Raw genomic sequence first — 21,052 nt, 5'->3', positions numbered from 1 at the left:
TTTGAAGTTTTCAGATATTTCTTCATCTTTCATTCTCTCTTTTTTCCCTTCATCGATTACTTTAAGAAATCGACACTTTCAAATATGCAAAATGGCGGAAATATGAAGGAATTTTTGGGATACAGAGTAACATGAACAATTCCGCCCTCCCAACACTCCTCCTTTTTTAAAGTGTCACAAATGTTAAAGAAGTATCTTTAGAATATATTACAATATATATGAATTTAAATAATATTATACGTAGAATATTAGGAAAAATCTAAGATAAAAATTGTATTAAAGTTTTATTAAAGCATGCAGGACTATCCAAGAATAAATTATGCCCTGCATTAGGAACTTCAAAATATTTGGCATTGTGTCCTGATTTATTCAAAACTTGCGTCATACAATAACCTGCATCACGGTTCATCCAATCTTCATCTCCATATACCATTAAAATATCTTTAATTTTCAATTGGTCACAATTATCCAATAGTGGATCCTTTGCATTCATTTGACGTGTGAAAAGATGAGTTAATGCCAATACATTAGCTGAGCCGAACGGTCTCTTAGATTTATAGAACACATGATATAGATAATCATGGTATGCTTTATTTGGAACATTACTGTATCTTTTATCAATGAAAGTGCGAGCTAACTTCCCACCAACTGGACCTAACCATCGTAATATATTCAACTGGTTATTGAAAAAGAAGCTCGGTATAGTGAAGAGTCTTGTGAAATATGGCGAAGTTGGATCGATTTCATTAATTGATATAATATCGCCTTTCTTCGTAGCATATGTATCATTTTTCACATTGTGCAAAGAAGAAATATTTCTTTCAACACCTAATGGAGACAACAAAGCTAATTTGCTAACATGGTTTGGGTACTTTAAAGCATATTTACATGATATATACCCACCAAAGGAATGCCCAACAAGATTGAATTTTTCAATATGATTCCATTGTCTCCATTGTTCGATGGATTCTATATAATAATTTTCATAATGATGTATCATTTCCCATTGATTATCTATCGATTCCCAATCATCAGTGATTAAAATCTGTTTTTGTTTATTATTGCTGTTGTTATTTTCATCTTTTAAAAGTTTATATTTCAAATTTGATGATGATGGAATCTTTTCTAAAGGAATGTAAGCTGAGAGTCCGTTACTTAACAAGTCTATTGCATACAGATCTTTAATTTGGCTGGACAATGCTTTGAAATTTCTATGATAAGCCATAGATGACGCTGCATAACCATGTACCAACAATGTTGGTGTAACAATCATATTCCTTTTCTTGCCGATCGGTTCTTTGCTATTATGGAAATGCCATTGATTAATTTTATCATCAATAATTTGATTTGTAATTTGAATGCTTGGATCACATTCTTTTCTTACAGAATCCATTATTTGATCTTGATACGATTTTAGTACCATATCTACTTTATTCATACTTTGACAGGTTGTAGATATGAAAGGTAGATTTGGAGACCACATAATATCTTAATTACAAATTCTAATTTTTCTTCCTCTTCTTCTTCTTCTTTTTTCTCGTTGATTATTTAACTTTCGTGAATATCTCCTATTGGATAGTCACTTTAATATGTTGATAATTGGTTTAGGACGTTGCCAGACAAGTATTATTTGAGATAAGCCAAAAAATGGAGCCTTTATTTTTTTGTTTTAGAAAGTTGGAAAGAAATTGTAGATTCTGTAGACTTTCATATTGAGTATATATATATATATTCCCAAAAAAAAAAAGAAAAAGACAAAAAACAAGAAAAATTAACAATCCTATCAGGTAAACACTGGTTATCTAATTACTCGTAACTTTTGAGCACACAAGGCTGTTTCTTTTATGCTATTTTGTCTTTGCAATTCCACAATTCTCATGTAGTTGAAGCTTCAAGCTCTTGTTTTCTAGAATTAAAAAAAAGTTTGAAGAGATCGGCCGAAGTTTCCTATTCTCGTATTCACAGATCCACGGAACGGCCTTCCACGGGATTTTCCCTCAAAGCAAAGCCCAAAAAGAAAAAAAGAAAAAAAGAAAAAAAGAAACATATATATTGACAAACACAGATTAAATAGATCAATAACTTATGGGAAAAAATCGATGAGTTGGTTAATAAAAATGATAATAATAATCATATAGATTGCTTTACAACTCCATAGAATTATTACTCTAACCACAGCATAGGACATATAATATCAACCAGAAATAAATAATTCCAATTCCTAAGGGTTTGATCTTATTTAATGAGATTAAGAACCTATAAAAGTATGTTCAATATGTGCAAATTGATTTTATATTAATGTTTCATGATGATATGTTACAAAATACACAACTTTCTTAAAGTAGAAGTATTTACATATATATATATATATTCGCCCATTTTATCAAACCAAGGTGCAGTAAAATAAATGAATGGAACAAAATATTTTACAATTCATATGTTCTTGTCAGTAAACAATCATTAACAAATTTTTCTTTATTATTATTACTATTGCTACCATTATGTTAATTATTTGAAACTATTCCAAATTCTGTAATCACAGGGTTAGAAAACCCGAAGAGACTTTGTAAATTCTGTCTGACAGTTCAAAGTTTTTTTCTTACGGAAATTGACAAAATCCGCCGTTTGTATTATATAACCAAGACACTTGAAATTATTCAACGTTTCTCTTTATGAGAGAGACACTCACTAATAGGAGTTGATCTCACAGGCCTCTGTACCTAGACACTGTCAACTCAACATCATCACATAGACGATCTATTGAAAACACACGTGAGACCTGCTATTGGATGCTATACTAAAAGCAGAGTATAGTACAATAGATTAACTCGTCGAAATTCATTCTCGATAGTCTCGCATAACGAAAAAAAGGAAAAAGAACTAGTTTTGATACAGTAAATTATATCAAATAAAGACAAACCATTTCATAGATAAAAACAAACACTAAAGGTCAAAGGAATAATCTATCACGATTTTCCATTCAATACATAGTTGTTTACTGTTTACTATTTACTAGTTACTGTTTATTGCTTTTTGTTAATTGTTTTGTTATTAACATACTATGGATACATCATATACAGAGTTGTAGATATAAATGTCATATAATACAATGAATTTAGATACAGAGATAATTGAGGCTACTGAAGGTATGCACTCACAGCTACAATCCTCTATAATAGAAAATATAAATTCTTTAAATCATGATTCCCACATAGCTCATACAGATAATACTGATGCCAATATCCATCATCATCATGGCACTGCTGATATTGACGACGAAGCGGAGATAGATGACTTAACAGACTCTAGTTCTATTATTACGGATACAGAAGCAGAAAATGAAGCTTTGAAGGAGGCTCGAAGACAATGGGAAGAGTCTCTTGTTCAATTAAACCAAGTGATAAATTGGGTAATACTCCCACTTCTTGGTAAATTTCTAGGTAGAAAAGTGGCTAGATGGACATGGAAGTGGGTAGCTGGCAGACTATACCAGTAAAGCATTTCGCATTTTCACCGTTTTCTAATAGTTTCACAAAATAAAACTTCTGCTGAGATACACAAACGTGTGCCTACATTGCATGATATATATGGTCTACGTAATATCTATATCTATATATGAAATGATGATGACTCATTCTATGTCTTTCCGGTTTTTTCTATTTTTATTTTTATTTTTATTTTTTTTTTTTAATTCTTGAATTTTTGCTTTTGCGTTTTGAAATTTTTCAGTCATGCTCGAGGAGGCAATGGCATGGATTGGCAAGGTGACTAATGGATTTCATTTTATTCTTAACTAGTTGAACAGACGATTGCTTCTCGTTACAGTACCTTTCAGTGGAACTAATTTTATTTTGTATGCTGTTTTATTTTAGTTTAACATTTATTACTCAAATTGCTTCTACCTTTTAAGTTTATTTCTTTGGTCTCTTCTCACCTCATTAAGGGATTATAGACAAACTGTTTTGTGTTGATCAACGATTAAATAATCTATTAAAAGAAACAAGTACAAATAAACAAACAAACAAAAGGAAAAGGAAAGAAAGAAAAGGATAAATACTTTAAAACTATATTACTATCCAAGCTTTCTTCCATTAGATTACTACTGCTCTTTTTTTTTTCTTTCTCGCTATCATTATATTCAACCATTGAAAAAATGAAAAGTGTACCATTAGCTAAAGTGTCTATTTTGGGTAATGATACTATCCATGTTGGTTACGATATACATACCCATATAGTGGAAACCATCATTAGCAAATGTAAATCTTCTACTTATGCCATTATTAATGATTCAAATGTAAACAAATTACCATATTTGCAAACCATTGTTAATGAATTCAATGAAAAATTACCCCAGGGATCACGTCTCTTAAGATACATAACTAAACCAGGTGAAGCTAATAAAACAAGAGCTACTAAAGAAAAAGTCGAGGATTACTTGTTGTCTCAAGGATGTACAAGAGACACAGTGATCATTGCTGTTGGTGGTGGTATAATAGGTGATATGATCGGTTATGTGGCTTCCACTTTCATGAGAGGCGTCCGTGTAGTCCATATTCCAACTTCTCTATTAGCTATGGTAGATTCATCCATCGGTGGTAAAACTGCCGTGGACACTCCATTGGGTAAAAATTTCATTGGTTCCTTTTGGCAACCTCAATTTGTCTTAGTTGATATTAAATGGTTAGAGACTCTGCCAAAAAGAGAGTTTATCAACGGGATGGCAGAAGTTATTAAAACAGCCTGTATCTGGGATGCTGCTGAATTTAATAGATTAGAAGAAAATGCTAATCTTTTCTTATCTGTCGTCAATTCTCAAGAGGAAATCTCCACTGTCAATGAAACCACAGGCGACGTTTATAACATCTTTCATACTAACATCGTTGATATGTTAGAACATACCTATAAATTGGTTCTTGGTAGTATTCAAGTTAAAGCCGAAGTCGTATCATCTGATGAACGTGAATCAGGCTTAAGAAACTTATTAAATTTTGGTCACACCATTGGCCATGCTTATGAAGCTATTCTAACTCCACAGGCTTTACATGGTGAATGTGTCTCTTTTGGGATGATCTTCGAAGCTGAATTGTCACGTTATTTAGGTATTTTGTCACCAACGCAGGTAGCACGTCTATCGAAAATTTTAGCAGCTTATGGTCTACCAATCTCCCCTGAGGAAAAATGGTTTAAAGACTTAACCTTACAAAAGAAAACATCGATTGATACTTTACTTGCAAAGATGGCTATTGACAAGAAAAACGATGGTTCCAAAAAGAAATGTGTTCTATTGGAGACAATTGGTAAATGTTATGGTACTTCTGCTCATTGTGTCAGTGATGAAGATTTAAGATTTGTTTTAACTGACGAAACATTAGTGTACCCATTTAAATATAATCAAAAGGGTCAGAAGCCACATGTCATCATACCACCAGGTTCTAAATCTATATCTAATCGTGCTTTGGTTTTAGCTGCTCTAGGTAAAGGTCAATGTAAAATCAAGAATCTTTTACATTCTGACGATACTAAACATATGTTAAACGCTGTCAATAAGTTAAATGGTGCTCAAATATCATGGGAAAACGATGGTGAAGTTGTTGTAGTTCAGGGTCAAGGTGGTGAAACTTTGACTGCTTGTAAAGAAGAATTATATTTGGGTAATGCAGGTACAGCTTCTAGATTCTTGACAACTGTAGCTGCTCTAGTACAATCATCAAAGGATCAAGATCACATCATCTTAACTGGTAACGCAAGAATGCAGCAAAGACCAATTGGCCCATTAGTCGATTCATTACGTTCTAATGGTGTTAAAATTGATTATCTTAACAATGAAGGTTCTTTACCACTAAAAGTTTACACAAATTCTCAATTTAAAGGTGGTAGAATCGAATTGGCTGCTACTGTTTCATCTCAATATGTTTCATCTATTTTAATGTGTGCTCCATATGCTGAAGAACCAGTTACTTTGGCTTTGGTCGGTGGAAAACCAATCTCTCAATTATACGTTGACATGACCATTAAGATGATGGAAAAATTTGGTATTAAAGTGGAACCATCAAAGACTGAACCATATACATATCATATTCCAAAGGGACAATATGTTAATCCACCTGAGTATGTTATTGAAAGTGATGCCTCAAGTGCTACATATCCATTGGCCTTTGCTGCTTTAACTGGATCCACTGTCACTATTCCTAACATAGGTTATGAGTCATTACAAGGTGATGCTAGGTTTGCAGTTGACGTTTTAAGACCAATGGGCTGTACTGTAGAACAAACCGCAACCTCAACTACTGTTACAGGACCAAAAAGAGGCGGCTTAAAACCATTGAAACATGTTAATATGGAACCAATGACGGACGCATTTTTAACTGCATGTGTTGTAGCAGCTGTGGCACATGATGATGATCCAACCTCTAGTAACACCACTACTATTGAAGGTATTGCAAATCAAAGAGTTAAAGAATGTAACAGAATTGAGGCTATGGCTACTCAATTGGCTAAATTTGGTGTCAAGACTACTGAATTACCAGATGGTATTCAAGTTCATGGTCTCAATGATATTTCTAACTTGAAACTGCCTTCTGACTCTACCGGTCCAATAGGTATCTGTACATATGATGATCATCGTGTGGCAATGAGTTTCTCCTTATTAGCGGGTCTTGTGGATGCTGATAATACACCAGTAAGAATACTAGAAAGACATTGTACTAGTAAGACTTGGCCAGGTTGGTGGGATGTTTTACATACACAATTAGGTGCAAAATTAGATGGTGCTGAACCAATAGAAAATCAACTTAAGAAATCCAACAAAAGCATTGTTATCATTGGTATGAGAGCTGCTGGTAAAACTACCATTAGTAAGTGGTGTGCAGCTACTCTTGGTTACAAATTAGTCGATTTAGATGAATTATTTGAAAAAGAATATGCAAAATGTCCTATAAAGGATTATGTAGCTGAGCATGGTTGGGAAAAATTCCGTAAAGAAGAAACTAGAATCTTTGAAGAAGTCATTGCAAAGCATGGCGATGACGGCTATGTTTTCTCCACTGGTGGCGGAATTGTGGAAACACCTGCTAATAGAGAAGCATTGAAAAATTTTGCTCAAGCTGGTGGCATTGTCTTACATTTACATAGAGACATAGAAGAAACTATTATATTCCTAAAATCTGATCCAACAAGGCCTGCTTTTGTTGAACAAATAAGAGAGGTTTGGGAAAAGAGAGAACAATGGTACAATGAGTGTTCCAATTATACTTTCTTTGCGCCACACTGTACCACACAGCTTGATTTCCAGAAATTAAGAATGACTTTCTCTAAGTTTATTAATTTTATTACTGGTAATAGCCCAGTTGTTATTCCAACCAAGAGATCTGCTTTTGTTTGCTTAACCTTTGATGATTTAACCGAACACACTAATAAATTATCAGAAATATGTTATGGCTGTGAGGCAGTTGAACTTAGAGTTGATCATCTTGTTAAGCATGATTCTGATTTTATTGCTAGACAAATATCTACATTAAGATTAGCAACAGAAAGTTTACCAATAGTTTTCACTGTTAGAACTAAGCAACAAGGTGGTAAATTCCCAGATGATTCGTCTGAAGCTCTTTCCAACCTATTCTCGCTTGCTATCAAGGCTGGTGTGGAATATATAGATTTAGAATTAACTTTTCCAACTGAAGTTCAATATGAATTATTGAATAGCAAATGTAATACTAAAATTATTGGTTCTCATCATGATTTCAGCGCAGCTTTTCCATGGGATGATTCAGAATGGGAAAACAGATATAACCAAGCTTTGTCATTGGATGTTGATATTATCAAATTTGTTGGTACAGCTACTAAATTTGAAGATAATTTAGCATTAGAAAGATTCAGACATGCTCATACATTAAAGCCTTTGATTGCCATCAATATGACTGAAGTTGGTAAGATCTCTCGTGTTTTTAATACTATCCTTACTCCAGCTACATCTACATTAATAGATAATGTAGCTGCCCCAGGTCAATTAACTGTTTCTGAGATTAACAAAATTTACACTTCAATTGGTGGTATAATTCCAAAAGAATTCTTTGTTGTCGGTAGTCCAATAGGACATTCTAGATCACCAATTCTACACAATACTGGTTATGAGATCTTAGGCTTACCACACAGGTTTGATAAGTTTGAAACGGAATCTGCTGAATTAGTTAAAGAGAAATTATTAGATGGTAACAAGAATTTAGGTGGTTTAGCCGTTACAATTCCACTAAAATTAGATATTATGAAATATATGAATGAATTGACCGATGCTGCAAAAACAATTGGTGCAGTTAATACTGTTATCCCATTAGGTCAAGGTAAATTTAGAGGTGATAATACTGATTGGTTAGGTATTACTAATTCTTTTATTAATAATGGTGTCCCAACTTGTGTTTCAGGTACTGCAGGCCTTATTATCGGCGCTGGTGGCACTTCCAGAGCAGCTGTATATGCTTTGAAGAAATTAGGTTGTACTAAGATATACCTGGTTAATAGAAGCCATCAATCAATGGTCACATTGAAGGAATCTTTCCCAGTGGACTATAATATTCATTTGATCAATACTGTAGAAGAAGCTGAAGATGTTACTGACTCTATATCTGTTGCTGTTAGTTGTATTCCAGCAGATAAGCCGTTGCCAGATGAACTAATTAATAAAGTAGAACGTTTCTTATCCAAGGGTACAAGAGTCTCTTTTATTCCTACATTGTTAGACGCTGCTTATAAACCAAGCGTAACTTCATTGATGAAATTGGCTAGCAGCAAATTTCAATGGAATATAGTTCCAGGCGCACAAATGTTAGTTTATCAAGGTGTAGCCCAATTTGAGATATGGACATCAATGAAACCACCATTTCATGCAATCTTCGAAGAAGTTACCTATGACTAATATCATCAATATAAGAAATTATTAGCGTTTATTGTGTTTTTATCATTTTTTTCTTTTTTGTACATATTTAGATGACAGTATCTGATCTACTTTACTTTTTTAATAATATATATTGCAATGCTATATATGTTTTATCTTAAATATTTTATGATATATTTATTCTAATGTATGGTTATGAGATTTACAATTGTAATAACTTTTTATCATTTTACAAAACGAAATATGTGTGTAAACATTATCACAAGTAGTATATTAAAATATGGATATTAATTATGAATATAAACACTTATAAATTATATGAAGGTCGATTCTACATTAATAAACAAAAATAGTCGTAGTAAATTCACTATAATCTGATTATTCTTCTTCTGAATGGAACCTATTAGATAAAATAATAATGTTAATACTGATAATTACCTCTGGCACACACTCTCAATAATCAAAGGTCTCTCAAACAAGTTTCTCAGCAGTTAGCTACCAACGTTAGTCAGACCATCATTTCATTCAGATATACTCGCAGCCTGAGTCTAGAGTTTCAGCTGTTCCCAGTCAGCTACTATGGTATTCAAAATTACCCATTGATTAGATATTTTTAGAATATCCAGTTTGAACTTCTTCTCACAAAAAAAAAATATTATAGGATTATAAAGAAAAACTAAGAGGAATTTATCAAAAATCTATCTAATAATTGTGATTTGCCATAGCCTATTGGTACCTATAATGGTATATCATGAACTTAATAAACAACTATATCATAAGATGATACACTCAAGATGCTGCTGAAGTTTGTTGTCATTGTTAAAACAATAATATTTTTAAACTGTTTTTAATTAAACCTCTCTGTTATCCTATAAATAAAGTGTAAAAACAAACATATAGGAAAAAAAAAATAGTAACATAACATATTTTGAGGTAGCTGTAAAATTTGTTTTATTAACTTCTTTTGATTGTTTTTAATATATAACACCAATTTTGTGGCAACTAGTTTATACTCACTTTTTTCTTAATTATTATTTTGGTTACTAAATTTTACCAGAATAAAATATTCTAGAAAGAAAAAAAAATAAATTGATGACAATATGAACATTTATTATTTAAATATCACTTCAAGTTGCTAAGAATAACTAGCTAATTTTTTATAAGAGTTTTCTATGAAAATTATTTAACCTATATAAGAAGCAAAAAAATATTCTAATATCATGTCTCAATTTTAGCTAGATTATTTTTATGTATTTTATTATTTCTACATTATGCGAGTAAAAAAGGAATCTAAAAAAATCTATTTTAATTTTCTTTACGATTAACTATATAATAATTATAAAATATAACTAAGAATACATCCAACTAATCAAATACATTTAGGCACTAAATCTCAACAACTTTTGTGGCACAAATTTTTATTTCTTCAAGTTCTAAATAATGCCTTTTTTTTTGATTATTATATAAAATTTCCGGTTTAAAATTCCGGAATATTCCTTCGGGGCGGTCGAGACAAAAAGAACTAAAAAAAGTTGAAGATCTCGCCAAAAGAGAATACTAGAGACAATCATACAATAAGAGAGCTTATCTTACTCGAACAACCTTATTAATAAACAGAGAAAAAAAAACTCATATTCTACAGTAATAGAACTAACAAGACACTTAATAGGCTCAGAATATTCATTTTATAGAGTATCATAATAAATAATAGTTTGTTTGAAATAATGGGTAAGGTCGCGGTTATTACTGGAACAAACAGTAATCTTGGATTGAATATTGCTTATAGGTTAATTGAAAAAACACCCAATGATCAAACTTTAACAATTGTGGTAACATCAAGAACTCTTCCAAGAGTTAAAGAAGTCATCGAATTATTAAAAAAGAAAGTAAAACAACTAAATAAGCCATTAGGCTGCATCATTTATGACTATATTTTAGTTGATTTTACAAACATGGTTTCTATATTGAATGCATGGTACGAATTAAATAACAATTACCAAGAGATTAACTATTTCTACGTTAATGCTGCTCAGGGGGTTTATGATGGGATTGATTGGTTCGGTGCTGTTAAAGAGGTGTGTTCTAATCCAATTAAAGCTGTCACTTATCCAACTTATAAGATCCAAAAAGTTGGCATCAAATCCAAAGATGGAATGGGCCTAGTCTTTCAAGCTAATGTCTTTGGTCCATACTATTTAATACGTAAACTATTACCTCAATTGAGTAAAGGTAAGGGTAAAGTTGTCTGGATCTCCAGTATCATGTCAGATCCAAAATATCTTTCTATGAATGATTTAGAGTTACTTCAATCAGATTGTTCTTATGAAGGTTCAAAAAGATTATTGGATCTATTACACTTTGCCAGTTACAAAAAACTTTTGGATAAATATGGTATCAATCAATATGTTGTACACCCTGGAATTTTCACTAGTCATTCCTTTTTCAAATATTTAAACATTTTCACTTATTATGGGATGCTATTATTATTCTACTTTGCTAGATTACTAGGCTCTCCATGGCACAACATCGATGGTTATAAAGCTGCCAATGCGCCAATTTATGTGACACATCTCGCAAATCCAAGATTTGAGCCACACCATGTTAAATATGGATCTGCCACATCAATTGATGGGATGGAATATATTAAAAGAACCGACATTGATCCTACTGGCTCTTCAGACGTTTATAATTATATTGAGGAAAAATGTAAAGAATGGGACGAAAAGTTGAAGGATCAAATTAAACCTACAAGAATACCAATTTGATATCATTTAGTCAATATTTTTACGTTATATATCTATTCTTTAATAAAACTTACTATATTTAATTAATTTATAAATATTTTAAGTAATTCAATAAATTTCAGTAACGAACGTCATATTAAAATAAAGCATACATTGGAACCCTCCCCTCAGCAAAACTAAGTGATTCATCTACATATTTCATATTTCTAAAAAGGACTATGTTTCTATTATATTTTTTTTAAACATAAAGAGATAGAAGTGTGCATATATAGTAATAAAATAAAATGGAAATTAACACTATAAATATACATAGATAAACATGGATATACAATTGTATATATTACCCATTCAGTTTCTGTTCAAAGACATTAAAGATGCAATAAAAGTTAAAATCAATCTGGAACGGACCTCATTGATATCTTCAGGAACCAACCAAATTAAAGCACCCAACTTTCTTGCTATAGAAATAGCCAATCTAGCATTAGCATAACGTTCTTCTTCAGTCTTACCCGGTGTCACTAAATCATAATTCACATAACCTGGTGCAATACCGTTTAAGACATCCAACAAGAAATGTGCATTAGCTAACGATGGATCTTTAAATGAACGTATTGTTGTAGATTTACTACCTTTAACAACTTGTTCTTGTGCCCATTTTAAGATTTGAGAATCGCTCATATCTCTACCACTAGATGATAAATTTTGCATTGTGGTTGTAATATTTCTACGCATTAATTGCCACACCAAACCTAACGTTAATAATTTATTACCATCAAGAATATCAGAACCTTCTATACCGACTAAAGAGAAACCTTTACTTTTTCCTAATTCTACTGCATAGTTGGTATTTTCCAAAGCTTTAAATCTTGATAATTCAGCACCATTTGATGGCTTTTGATTAACTTGCTTAAAATCTACAGATCCTGGCATAACCTTTTCATAAGCTTGTGCTAGTATAATACCGTCCTTTAAATCTTCAAATAGAGATACGATAGGTGGATCCACATCTAACGAATTCAGCCATAAAGTGAACACTCTAGCTTCTCTTTCACCTTCAGCATCAAATTCTTCAATTTCAGGGGCTTCTGTTTCTTCTACTGGTTCCAACCCTGGATGTGTGTTAAATAAATGTGCTACAAATGCCAGATTCAACTTAGGATTACCCGCGACAAGTGCACTTGGTGTCAAGTATTTTCTACAACCTAATTTATCTGCATTTTCCAATATTTGTTCTGCTCTTTGTAAAAGATCTACAGTTTGTAAAGGTCCTCTAGAACATAAATCAGGAGCCAATTGATTTAATAAGATCGTATAGTTTTCACCATTTGCAACATCACTACTAAAATTAGAAACTGATTTATCCCATTTAGCTTGCTTTAAATGATAGTTAAACCAACGTAACAGAATTTGTTCAGGTGGTAATCTTAAGAATTGCTCTAAAGTTTCATCCTCTTCTAATAAACGATATAATTCTGGGTGTAACTTAATATCAATCTTACTTAAAAGACCTCTTCTAATAATTTGCCAAATTAAACCTAAAATCAAATGTTCTTTCCCTTCCACAATGTCTTCAGAATGAACATTAACCACAACGCAACCAATAGCTTTAGCCGAATTAATAACAATATTAGCGTTTTCATTAGCTTGGAAGTTATTTAATGCTTTACCAGGTTTTGGAATGTTTAAGACTCTAGTATCAATAGTATCTGGTACAGAGTCATTAATCAACTGGGACAAGACTAAACCATCTCTACATTCATCAAATAATTGGAAGGTATCAGTTGGAAAAGGTAATAAAGCTCCAACTAGTGGGTCCCCAGCAAGAACACTGTTAATATGTTTAGTAAATTCAGTTCTTTCTTCTTCATTAATAGTGTGTGTAGTACCAGTAGTAGCACCACCAACAATAATTCTAGCTCTTGAACCAGATCCAGCATGACCTAATAACTGTCCAGTGGCACCACCAATGTTAGATGCACCACCTTGATTTGGCAATGGAGAAATAGGTCTATTTGCTTGCGGCATAGAAGATACGACGCCTGGAGAGACATCAAAACTTGTCTGTGGAACGGGCTCAGACTTATTTTCTTTCAGTTTTGCAACTAATTCCACATAGTCATCTAATTCCACTCTACCAGATGCATCGACATTGACACGTTTTAAAGTCTCTCTAGCTTCGTCGTATGTAGTCTCACCAGATTGAGAAACTGATTCTAAGGCTTCTTGTTTTTGAACCCAACCTTTATCGTCCAAATCTATGGCTCTAAACTTTTCAATAGTACTAAATAAATCCTCCTGGGTTAAGATCGGAAACTTCCTCTGTAATTTAACAATATTCATTGTTTAGAAAACACAATAACAACAACAAAAAAAATAATTAAAATTGCTTTAAGCTTGGATATTTATGCTTTATATTCGCGTAGAAAAATAAAATAACTAAACTTGATGAATATTTGAATCTGTCCTTCTCGAATAACCCTAGAAGCTCTGAGATAAATATTTTGTTGACAATTACAAATGGATTTTCGTATGACCACGAACTTCTTTATCAATCCACCACTATCAAAATTCCATTACACCTCACCGTCCTCCCTCCCCCAAAGTTGGCTGTGAGTGATTCCTACATAAAAACACACAGAAACTACCGAAAAATCCAAAATAGGAAATAAAAAACGCCTCCAGGTCAGCTGACCTCTACAAGAATCAGAGTTTCTGTTTCTGGGAAAAACAAAGAGAAAAATAAATTTAAAAAAAAGAAAAATCTACACAAAACCCTAAAATAATAGTAAAGGAGATGTAAAAAAAGCATAGGATACAAATAAGCCCCTACACTTTAGATAGTAAAAGGAAACTTCCTTCCAACGCAACGTACATAAAGTAATACAAATTTACAATACATTGTCATCTATATTTTATTTACTGTGCTTTATTGGCATATCTTTTACCTTTAGTAATAATGAATATTAATTTGTGTTATTCTTTTCTTTTCTTTTCTTTTCTTTTCTTTTTATGTATAATATCTCTCTCTATCCTGTAAATATCTAGTTTACGCTTAATGTTGAACAGAGCATTAGTTTATTTTAAAGGTTTTTGTATACATGATGCTTTTGATAAAGCTCTTTGATAATTTCTTCGTAACCTAGAAGATTTAGACATATCCAAATCTAAAGAGGAACCATTCTCATAATTTAAAAGTAACTGTGCCTTGTAAATCTCCTCTAATTCATTCCGAGCAATTGCGGATAACATTTCTAAATAATTTGGGTCTAATGAATTTAGTAAATCGCTACCTTTCCAAAAATTTTCCAATACTTCACAAGTATTTATTGATAAATTTGAACTGTGACGTGCTTTAGTAATCTTTTGAGGTTCCTTTTTCAATCTATACCTTTTTTCTATGTTATTTAAATAATTAGTCATTCTATCTCCATTAGCCCTATCATTTCTGTTATTTTTGTTAGTATTATAGATATTGTGATTATATTTGGTGTTACCACAATTCAAACATAGATCAGGTCGAAAATCAATATCATGTTCCACATCTTCATGAAAAATTAAACAGTGTTCAGTTACTTCAGTCTCTCTTAAAGCATCAATCTTACTTTGACTGACAAGTCTATTACCAAAAAAGGGCATATAATTGTACGGAATCACGTCCTGATTTGATAAATTATTGTAATCCAGGAATGGTGATTCCATGTCTAGACTCATAGTTGGAAGTTTATTACTTACTGGAAAAAATCTTGTTTCATTACGCAATATTCTATTGGTAGGAGAAGTAGGTGAATGTATCACATTTAATATATCTCCATTATGATTTCCATAAGTATCTTTCTTTGAAACACTGAACATCTCACAACTCCCTATATTATTTTTAGATATGTTTTTTTCACTACTTTTCCATAACTTAAAAGATGGTATCCTTAGATCAAATTGGTTATTCATAACCTGTAACAACCTTTAAGCAACAACAACATGAAACCAAAAAGTAAAACCTTCCACAACCAACAACTGTCTCACTTTCCTTTTTTTCCTCCACTAATGTTATCCCAATATATATTTGCTTGAGCTCACCGATCCCAAAGTCATCTCATTATCATCTTTCTCGGTTAGATGAAGATCTTTTCCTTTGTCTACCTCTATATATTAACACTTCACTTTTTTCTGTCTGTGTAAGATTAAAGATGTGACCACCCATACATCCCCTTTCTGGAATTATCACTAAAGATTATACATTCCAACTAATAGATAACACAGGAATCACAGTTTAAATATACATCTCTTGGAATGGTTGATTAATCCATCCATCCATATATATATATACATATATATCTGTGTATGTATGTGTGTACATGTTAATCTATAATAAACCACTTAGAGTTAGTTTCTCAAGAAATGGAGATAGGTCCTCCCTCTGAACTTCAATTATTGAACTTTCAAAATTATCTATTCTAACTTGAGCACCTGTCTGTTCAGCAATTTGTTGAAAGGCCATACTGAAATTATTTAGTATAGGCTTTTTCACTGTTGAGATATTCAACCCACGTGGATATCGAGGGGACAGACCAGCAACAAGATATGTATCATTATGTTCATTTAATGATGCTAAGACCATTGGCAATAATTGTTTCTCTTCAGTCTCTGAACAACATTCAATTAACCAATTCCCTAATCTTAATAAAGTCAATGGATTTTCAAATAAAGATAGATATGGACTATCTTGCAAGACACACAGTCTATATATTCTTAAATGCTTAATTAATTTTTTCTCTAGGATTGCAACACCTGTCTCAAAAACACATTTTTGTAAATATTTGGCTTGCTCGATACCTCTTTTCAATATATCTATCTTATTATTATCTAGTGCATCCCAACTCAACCAAAAATTCGATACCCATTTTTTTCTAATTATCTTATTGTCATTTCCTTGCACTATTATATTATTATTATTCCCTTCTTCCTCTTCTCTTCCTTCTACTCCCTGTTGATTCATGCTATTGCCATTACCATTTGAGCTAATATTATTGTTATTAGATAATAATAATGATGATGATCCATCTATATTTACAGAGTATCCTACTTCTAATAACGCATTCAAAGCTTCTACAAATTCACTGGCACTAATCATTCCACGATAACCAAACGTTTTAACAAACCCATCTCTAAGAATGTCTTGTAACCCATATTTATCTAGATTTCTATCAAATATCATCGGTAGTTGCCTTTTTATACTATTATCCATATAAATCCATGACTCTTTAGCTACATTTAAAGGTATCCCCATTCTTGCAAACATTTTATGTAATCTCTTCTTACCATTCTCATTCCACAATGACAATTTTGCATTAACATAATTTGAATAGAAAAAACTATCATATAATGATGAATATCTTAACAAAAATAAGTAATAATCAGGCTGTAATTCTAAAGTTAATGTATCTGCATTTTTCAATGCACTACTTTTACCTACATTTGAATAGTTAGTACCCTCATTTGGTGTCAGTCTTCTAACTTCGTCTTGTAAAATTGGAAACAGTCTTTGATATATTGCTGTATATTCAGTATCTAGTGAAGTTGTACCTATAATAGTCAGCCATAATTGTTGTAAATTTGTTTCACCAATTGATGACAATAAAGAATATACCTGTGATGATATTGAGTTCACTATTGTAGTCCCCTGAGAGTAATATTCTTCTAGTACATTTTCATATTGATGTATCTGTTTCTTTCTTTGTTTGCGGGGTAGTTTATCCAAATCTACATGATCTTTTGTATACTTATTTTCTTCAACCTCTGATGATTTAGTTCTTTTATTATTAACATTTATAAAAACTTTCTCATCCTCCTCCTCTTCTTCGGTATCTTTATCTGTTATATCACCATCATCGTCACTATCATCATTATTGTTATCCTCTTCTAACATTAATAATTGCTTGTATGCAACTTTGACATCATTTAAAGAATCTTCTTCTACACTACCATCATCCAAGCATTTAATCATAGTGGAGCCAAACAAATTATCTAAATTCCATGGTCGATGCGCATCCAGTATATAAAAATATCTTAGATATTTCATTTCTTCATCTTGGTTATTTTTGTTGTCTGGGACATTTATTTTATCATCAGTATTTACATTATTTATCTCATTTGAAATCTTATATTCTTGGGGATCTATATCTAAAAAAGATTCAATGTCAATAAACCCACCAAAACCTACCAATATTATACTATTTATTGATTGATTATCTTTAATTTGTTCATAATTCCATTTCAATTCAGAGTAACCAAATATAGGAACAATCTGCAATTGTACCAATTGTTTCTTAAATAAGTTTGATAACATCTTCGTAGCACAAAGAGCATCAATATTCAGACATGAGACAAAAATACACAAATGGCATGATGACGGACTAGACGAATTTCTGATGATCTCATTATAAAGTTTATTATAATCCTTTATTTCATAATACATTCTTTATAAAATAGGACACACACATACACATACACACACACACTTTCTCCCTCTATCTCTTTTCCTCTTTATTTATATATATGAAAACTTAGAACTAATTTATAAATAGCTGTTTTGATTATAGTATAATATTCTCTCCAATGATTTCTGAATTATTTAACTTTTTGACCCAGAATAATGAAAGTCAATTAGAGATATACATAACAACCTCTGTATACTACCTATAGTAATAACTAAGACGATCAAATTTCCAAATTTCTTCGAGGAAATTTTTCATGTGAAAATTTCGATTTTAGTTTATTTAGAGATATTTTGGATAAATAAATGAACACGACACACACACACACACACACACACACGCATATATATATGTGTGTATATACACCCAGCACTGACACCTTCAGTACAATAGTATATCCAAGAAATTATCCGTAACTATCTCTGTTGATCAGATTATAACTATACTATTAATAATAATGAAGTCTGTGTGCACATTCTTTTTTATTTGTATTATTATTCCTCTTACACAAGGTTTTAGGATGAATTTTGGTCAACAAAAGCAGCAACAGCAACAGCAGCACAATTCCTATGAAGATACGGTATTAGATAATCCATGTCCGAGCTATTTATGTACGGATACATTAGCATGTGTAGGATCTCCAAAAGATTGTCCTTGTCCATTTCCTAAATCACAGTTAAAATGTATATTGCCAGACGATAAATATATCTGTATATCAAAACCTGCATCACACGATCCTAAAATAAACGCAATATATGATGATCCAATCAAAGGTCCAAAGGCTAACTTCCCTGGATTCAGAGACTGTGGTTGGGTACTTGAAAATATATAAAAATACGTATATAAGTATACATATATAAATATGTCTATATACACCTATAATATATATATCTAATAATAATATATAACAATTACAACAAAAACAAAAATGGTAAAATAGAAGCTTGCTCATAGTTCTTTTTACTTGACTTTTTGCTTCAATTTAGTATTCAATCTCTATTTCTACCTGGGACCCAACGTTTATATATGATTTCACTGATTTCATATGAATTAAACACTTTGTGATATTGTCCCTTTATCCACCATTCCATAATTTGTTTCTTTGTGGTCTGTCTTGTCACATAACTCAAGATCAATGCTTTTTTCGCACCACCTATCACACGAGATATTCTTGAATACCACGTATAATCATGCATATTTTTATTGCTTCTATAATATAAAGGATCATTATCCATTACATTTATACAAAACTCTGCATGATGAAATGGGGGACCTCTTTTATATAATAAATAATCACATCCAAATTTTATACCAGATCGGACACACCAACCATGTGATCTATAGAAATGATATGCTACATAGTGAATAATAAAACTGTGAACTGTATCATATGAGCTATTATCATTATTTGGCAAAATTTTTCTAAATAATTCTCTTGGTGTTATATTTAAAACTGGCAATGCAAAACTTAAAAACGTGGCTTCAACTGGCATTAATTCTAATGATTCTAATGATAACAAATCGCCATTTTCGTCCAATAATGACTCATAATCGAATTGTAAGTTATCCATTACATTGTCATGTATACCTATATTTTGTTTATTATACGACTCTTGTAAAGCTTTAAAATCACGTAATTGTTCCCTTTGTTTCAATAACAAATCATTAATTCTTTTTAAAGATTCTGTCTCGTCCAATCCACCATTACTGTCAATGTCACTGCCTGATAGAGCACTTTGTTTCTTCAATTCTAACAACTCCATTTGTAATTTCTCTCTCAATTTTTTAAACTCCAATCGTTCAAGACGTCTTCTTCTTGTAATCTGTTCCAATTCATTTATATCTCCCGTGTTTAATGTGATATCTCCATTGACTATTTGATTCATTCTGGTATACCATGTAGGTTCACTTCTTGATAAGGTTCCAGTCCCAAAAAAGCCATTTTCCCACAGATATAACATATCATTCTTATCTCTAACCATTATATGAGGAAAACTGTCACCACCAATTATATCTATAGTAATCTTTGTTTCAAGTAAATTATCCTCATTGTTACTATACACCAGTCGATAGTATTTATAAAACCAATATATCCAGGAAAACGGATTATGTGGAAGTAACTCAGGTAAAGGTAATGTAGTCTCTACTGGATGAATAGGTAAAGGATATTTGTATCTAACATTATTTAATCTTGAATTATGTTTAGCCATTATATGGGAAGATTTCTAAATAGCAAATGGGACAAGAATAAGGGAAGAGGAAAGGGAAAAAAGCTGCTAATAATATATTACAACAATAAGTAAGTTAGTATTGATCTAGCTTGCCTATCTGTTTGTAGAATAATTCTTTTTGAACTACTCATCACAAGTAGAATTGCATTTCAATAATAACAACGATATTTGCACTTAATTTTTCATTCTGGCAAGTTCTACGACAGCCCATAATAGAGAAACGAACCACATGGACTGGAACAAAAGACAAAGAAAGCCCAAAAATGAACAAAAATAAAGTAAAGTAAAATTAGTAGCCAATTAACATAAAATATGTGAGAAAGTCAAAAAAGAACAAGGCAAGACAAAAATGTTACAAGTCAAGTACATCCAGATATATATATATATATATACATATATATATGTGTGTACGTTAGAGTATATAATTGATCTATATGAATTATCAGATACCGTTGTAGTCTATTTGAGAAATCGTTGTGCTCACACTGACAACACAATATTGTCTTCGAGTCACAATAAGTCAAAGTTATCATCACATAATTCAATAGAGCCATATGATTCTTTTTCTATTTATAACCATAAAAAAAAAAATGAAGAAAAGAGAAAAAAAAATGAATAAAATTACAGGAAATAACACAGGCATACACAAAGAACGGTACAGCAATGGCTGTTGATTGTTTGCTCTGTTAACAACATGTT

At 31.6% G+C, this 21,052-nt stretch overlaps 9 protein-coding genes across 9 annotated transcripts; 4 read left to right on the top strand and 5 right to left on the bottom strand.

The window, feature by feature from the left end:
• Nucleotides 1-259: 259 nt before the first annotated feature.
• ICT1 (lysophosphatidic acid acyltransferase ICT1) lies at nucleotides 260-1,483 on the bottom strand (the record flags this gene model as incomplete). Its single annotated transcript, XM_064857986.1, has 1 exon — nucleotides 260-1,483. The coding sequence occupies one exon, from the start codon at nucleotides 1,481-1,483 to the stop codon at nucleotides 260-262; it is 1,224 nt and encodes a 407-aa protein (XP_064715346.1).
• A 1,611-nt stretch (nucleotides 1,484-3,094) lies between these two features.
• Nucleotides 3,095-3,496, top strand: MIM2 (Mim2p; the record flags this gene model as incomplete). Its single annotated transcript, XM_064857985.1, has 1 exon — nucleotides 3,095-3,496. One exon carries the CDS (start codon nucleotides 3,095-3,097, stop codon nucleotides 3,494-3,496), a length of 402 nt encoding a protein of 133 aa, XP_064715345.1.
• Nucleotides 3,497-4,153: 657 nt separating this feature from the next.
• On the top strand, nucleotides 4,154-8,908 carry ARO1 (pentafunctional protein ARO1p; the record flags this gene model as incomplete). Its single annotated transcript, XM_064857984.1, has 1 exon — nucleotides 4,154-8,908. The coding sequence occupies one exon, from the start codon at nucleotides 4,154-4,156 to the stop codon at nucleotides 8,906-8,908; it is 4,755 nt and encodes a 1,584-aa protein (XP_064715344.1).
• A 1,703-nt stretch (nucleotides 8,909-10,611) lies between these two features.
• On the top strand, nucleotides 10,612-11,652 carry ERG27 (3-keto-steroid reductase; the record flags this gene model as incomplete). Its single annotated transcript, XM_064857983.1, has 1 exon — nucleotides 10,612-11,652. The coding sequence occupies one exon, from the start codon at nucleotides 10,612-10,614 to the stop codon at nucleotides 11,650-11,652; it is 1,041 nt and encodes a 346-aa protein (XP_064715343.1).
• Nucleotides 11,653-11,979: 327 nt separating this feature from the next.
• On the bottom strand, nucleotides 11,980-13,971 carry SAC6 (fimbrin; the record flags this gene model as incomplete). The annotated part of the gene is made up of 1 exon (XM_064857982.1): nucleotides 11,980-13,971. One exon carries the CDS (start codon nucleotides 13,969-13,971, stop codon nucleotides 11,980-11,982), a length of 1,992 nt encoding a protein of 663 aa, XP_064715342.1.
• A 735-nt stretch (nucleotides 13,972-14,706) lies between these two features.
• Nucleotides 14,707-15,576, bottom strand: APC9 (anaphase promoting complex subunit 9; the record flags this gene model as incomplete). Its single annotated transcript, XM_064857981.1, has 1 exon — nucleotides 14,707-15,576. The coding sequence occupies one exon, from the start codon at nucleotides 15,574-15,576 to the stop codon at nucleotides 14,707-14,709; it is 870 nt and encodes a 289-aa protein (XP_064715341.1).
• A 415-nt stretch (nucleotides 15,577-15,991) lies between these two features.
• Nucleotides 15,992-18,103, bottom strand: CDC45 (DNA replication initiation factor CDC45; the record flags this gene model as incomplete). The annotated part of the gene is made up of 1 exon (XM_064857980.1): nucleotides 15,992-18,103. One exon carries the CDS (start codon nucleotides 18,101-18,103, stop codon nucleotides 15,992-15,994), a length of 2,112 nt encoding a protein of 703 aa, XP_064715340.1.
• Nucleotides 18,104-18,579: 476 nt separating this feature from the next.
• Nucleotides 18,580-18,954, top strand: LCL2 (Lcl2p; the record flags this gene model as incomplete). The annotated part of the gene is made up of 1 exon (XM_064857979.1): nucleotides 18,580-18,954. The coding sequence occupies one exon, from the start codon at nucleotides 18,580-18,582 to the stop codon at nucleotides 18,952-18,954; it is 375 nt and encodes a 124-aa protein (XP_064715339.1).
• Nucleotides 18,955-19,111: 157 nt separating this feature from the next.
• SEN2 (tRNA splicing endonuclease subunit SEN2) lies at nucleotides 19,112-20,332 on the bottom strand (the record flags this gene model as incomplete). The annotated part of the gene is made up of 1 exon (XM_064857978.1): nucleotides 19,112-20,332. The coding sequence occupies one exon, from the start codon at nucleotides 20,330-20,332 to the stop codon at nucleotides 19,112-19,114; it is 1,221 nt and encodes a 406-aa protein (XP_064715338.1).
• Between the last annotated feature and the right edge of the window lie 720 nt (nucleotides 20,333-21,052).

The sequence above is a fragment of the Arxiozyma heterogenica genome (genome assembly GCF_036370985.1).
Source record: "Arxiozyma heterogenica strain weizmannii chromosome Unknown scaffold_16, whole genome shotgun sequence".
Classification (NCBI taxonomy): Eukaryota; Fungi; Ascomycota; class Saccharomycetes; order Saccharomycetales; family Saccharomycetaceae; genus Arxiozyma; species Arxiozyma heterogenica.
This window is presented reverse-complemented; position numbering and strand designations above follow the sequence as displayed.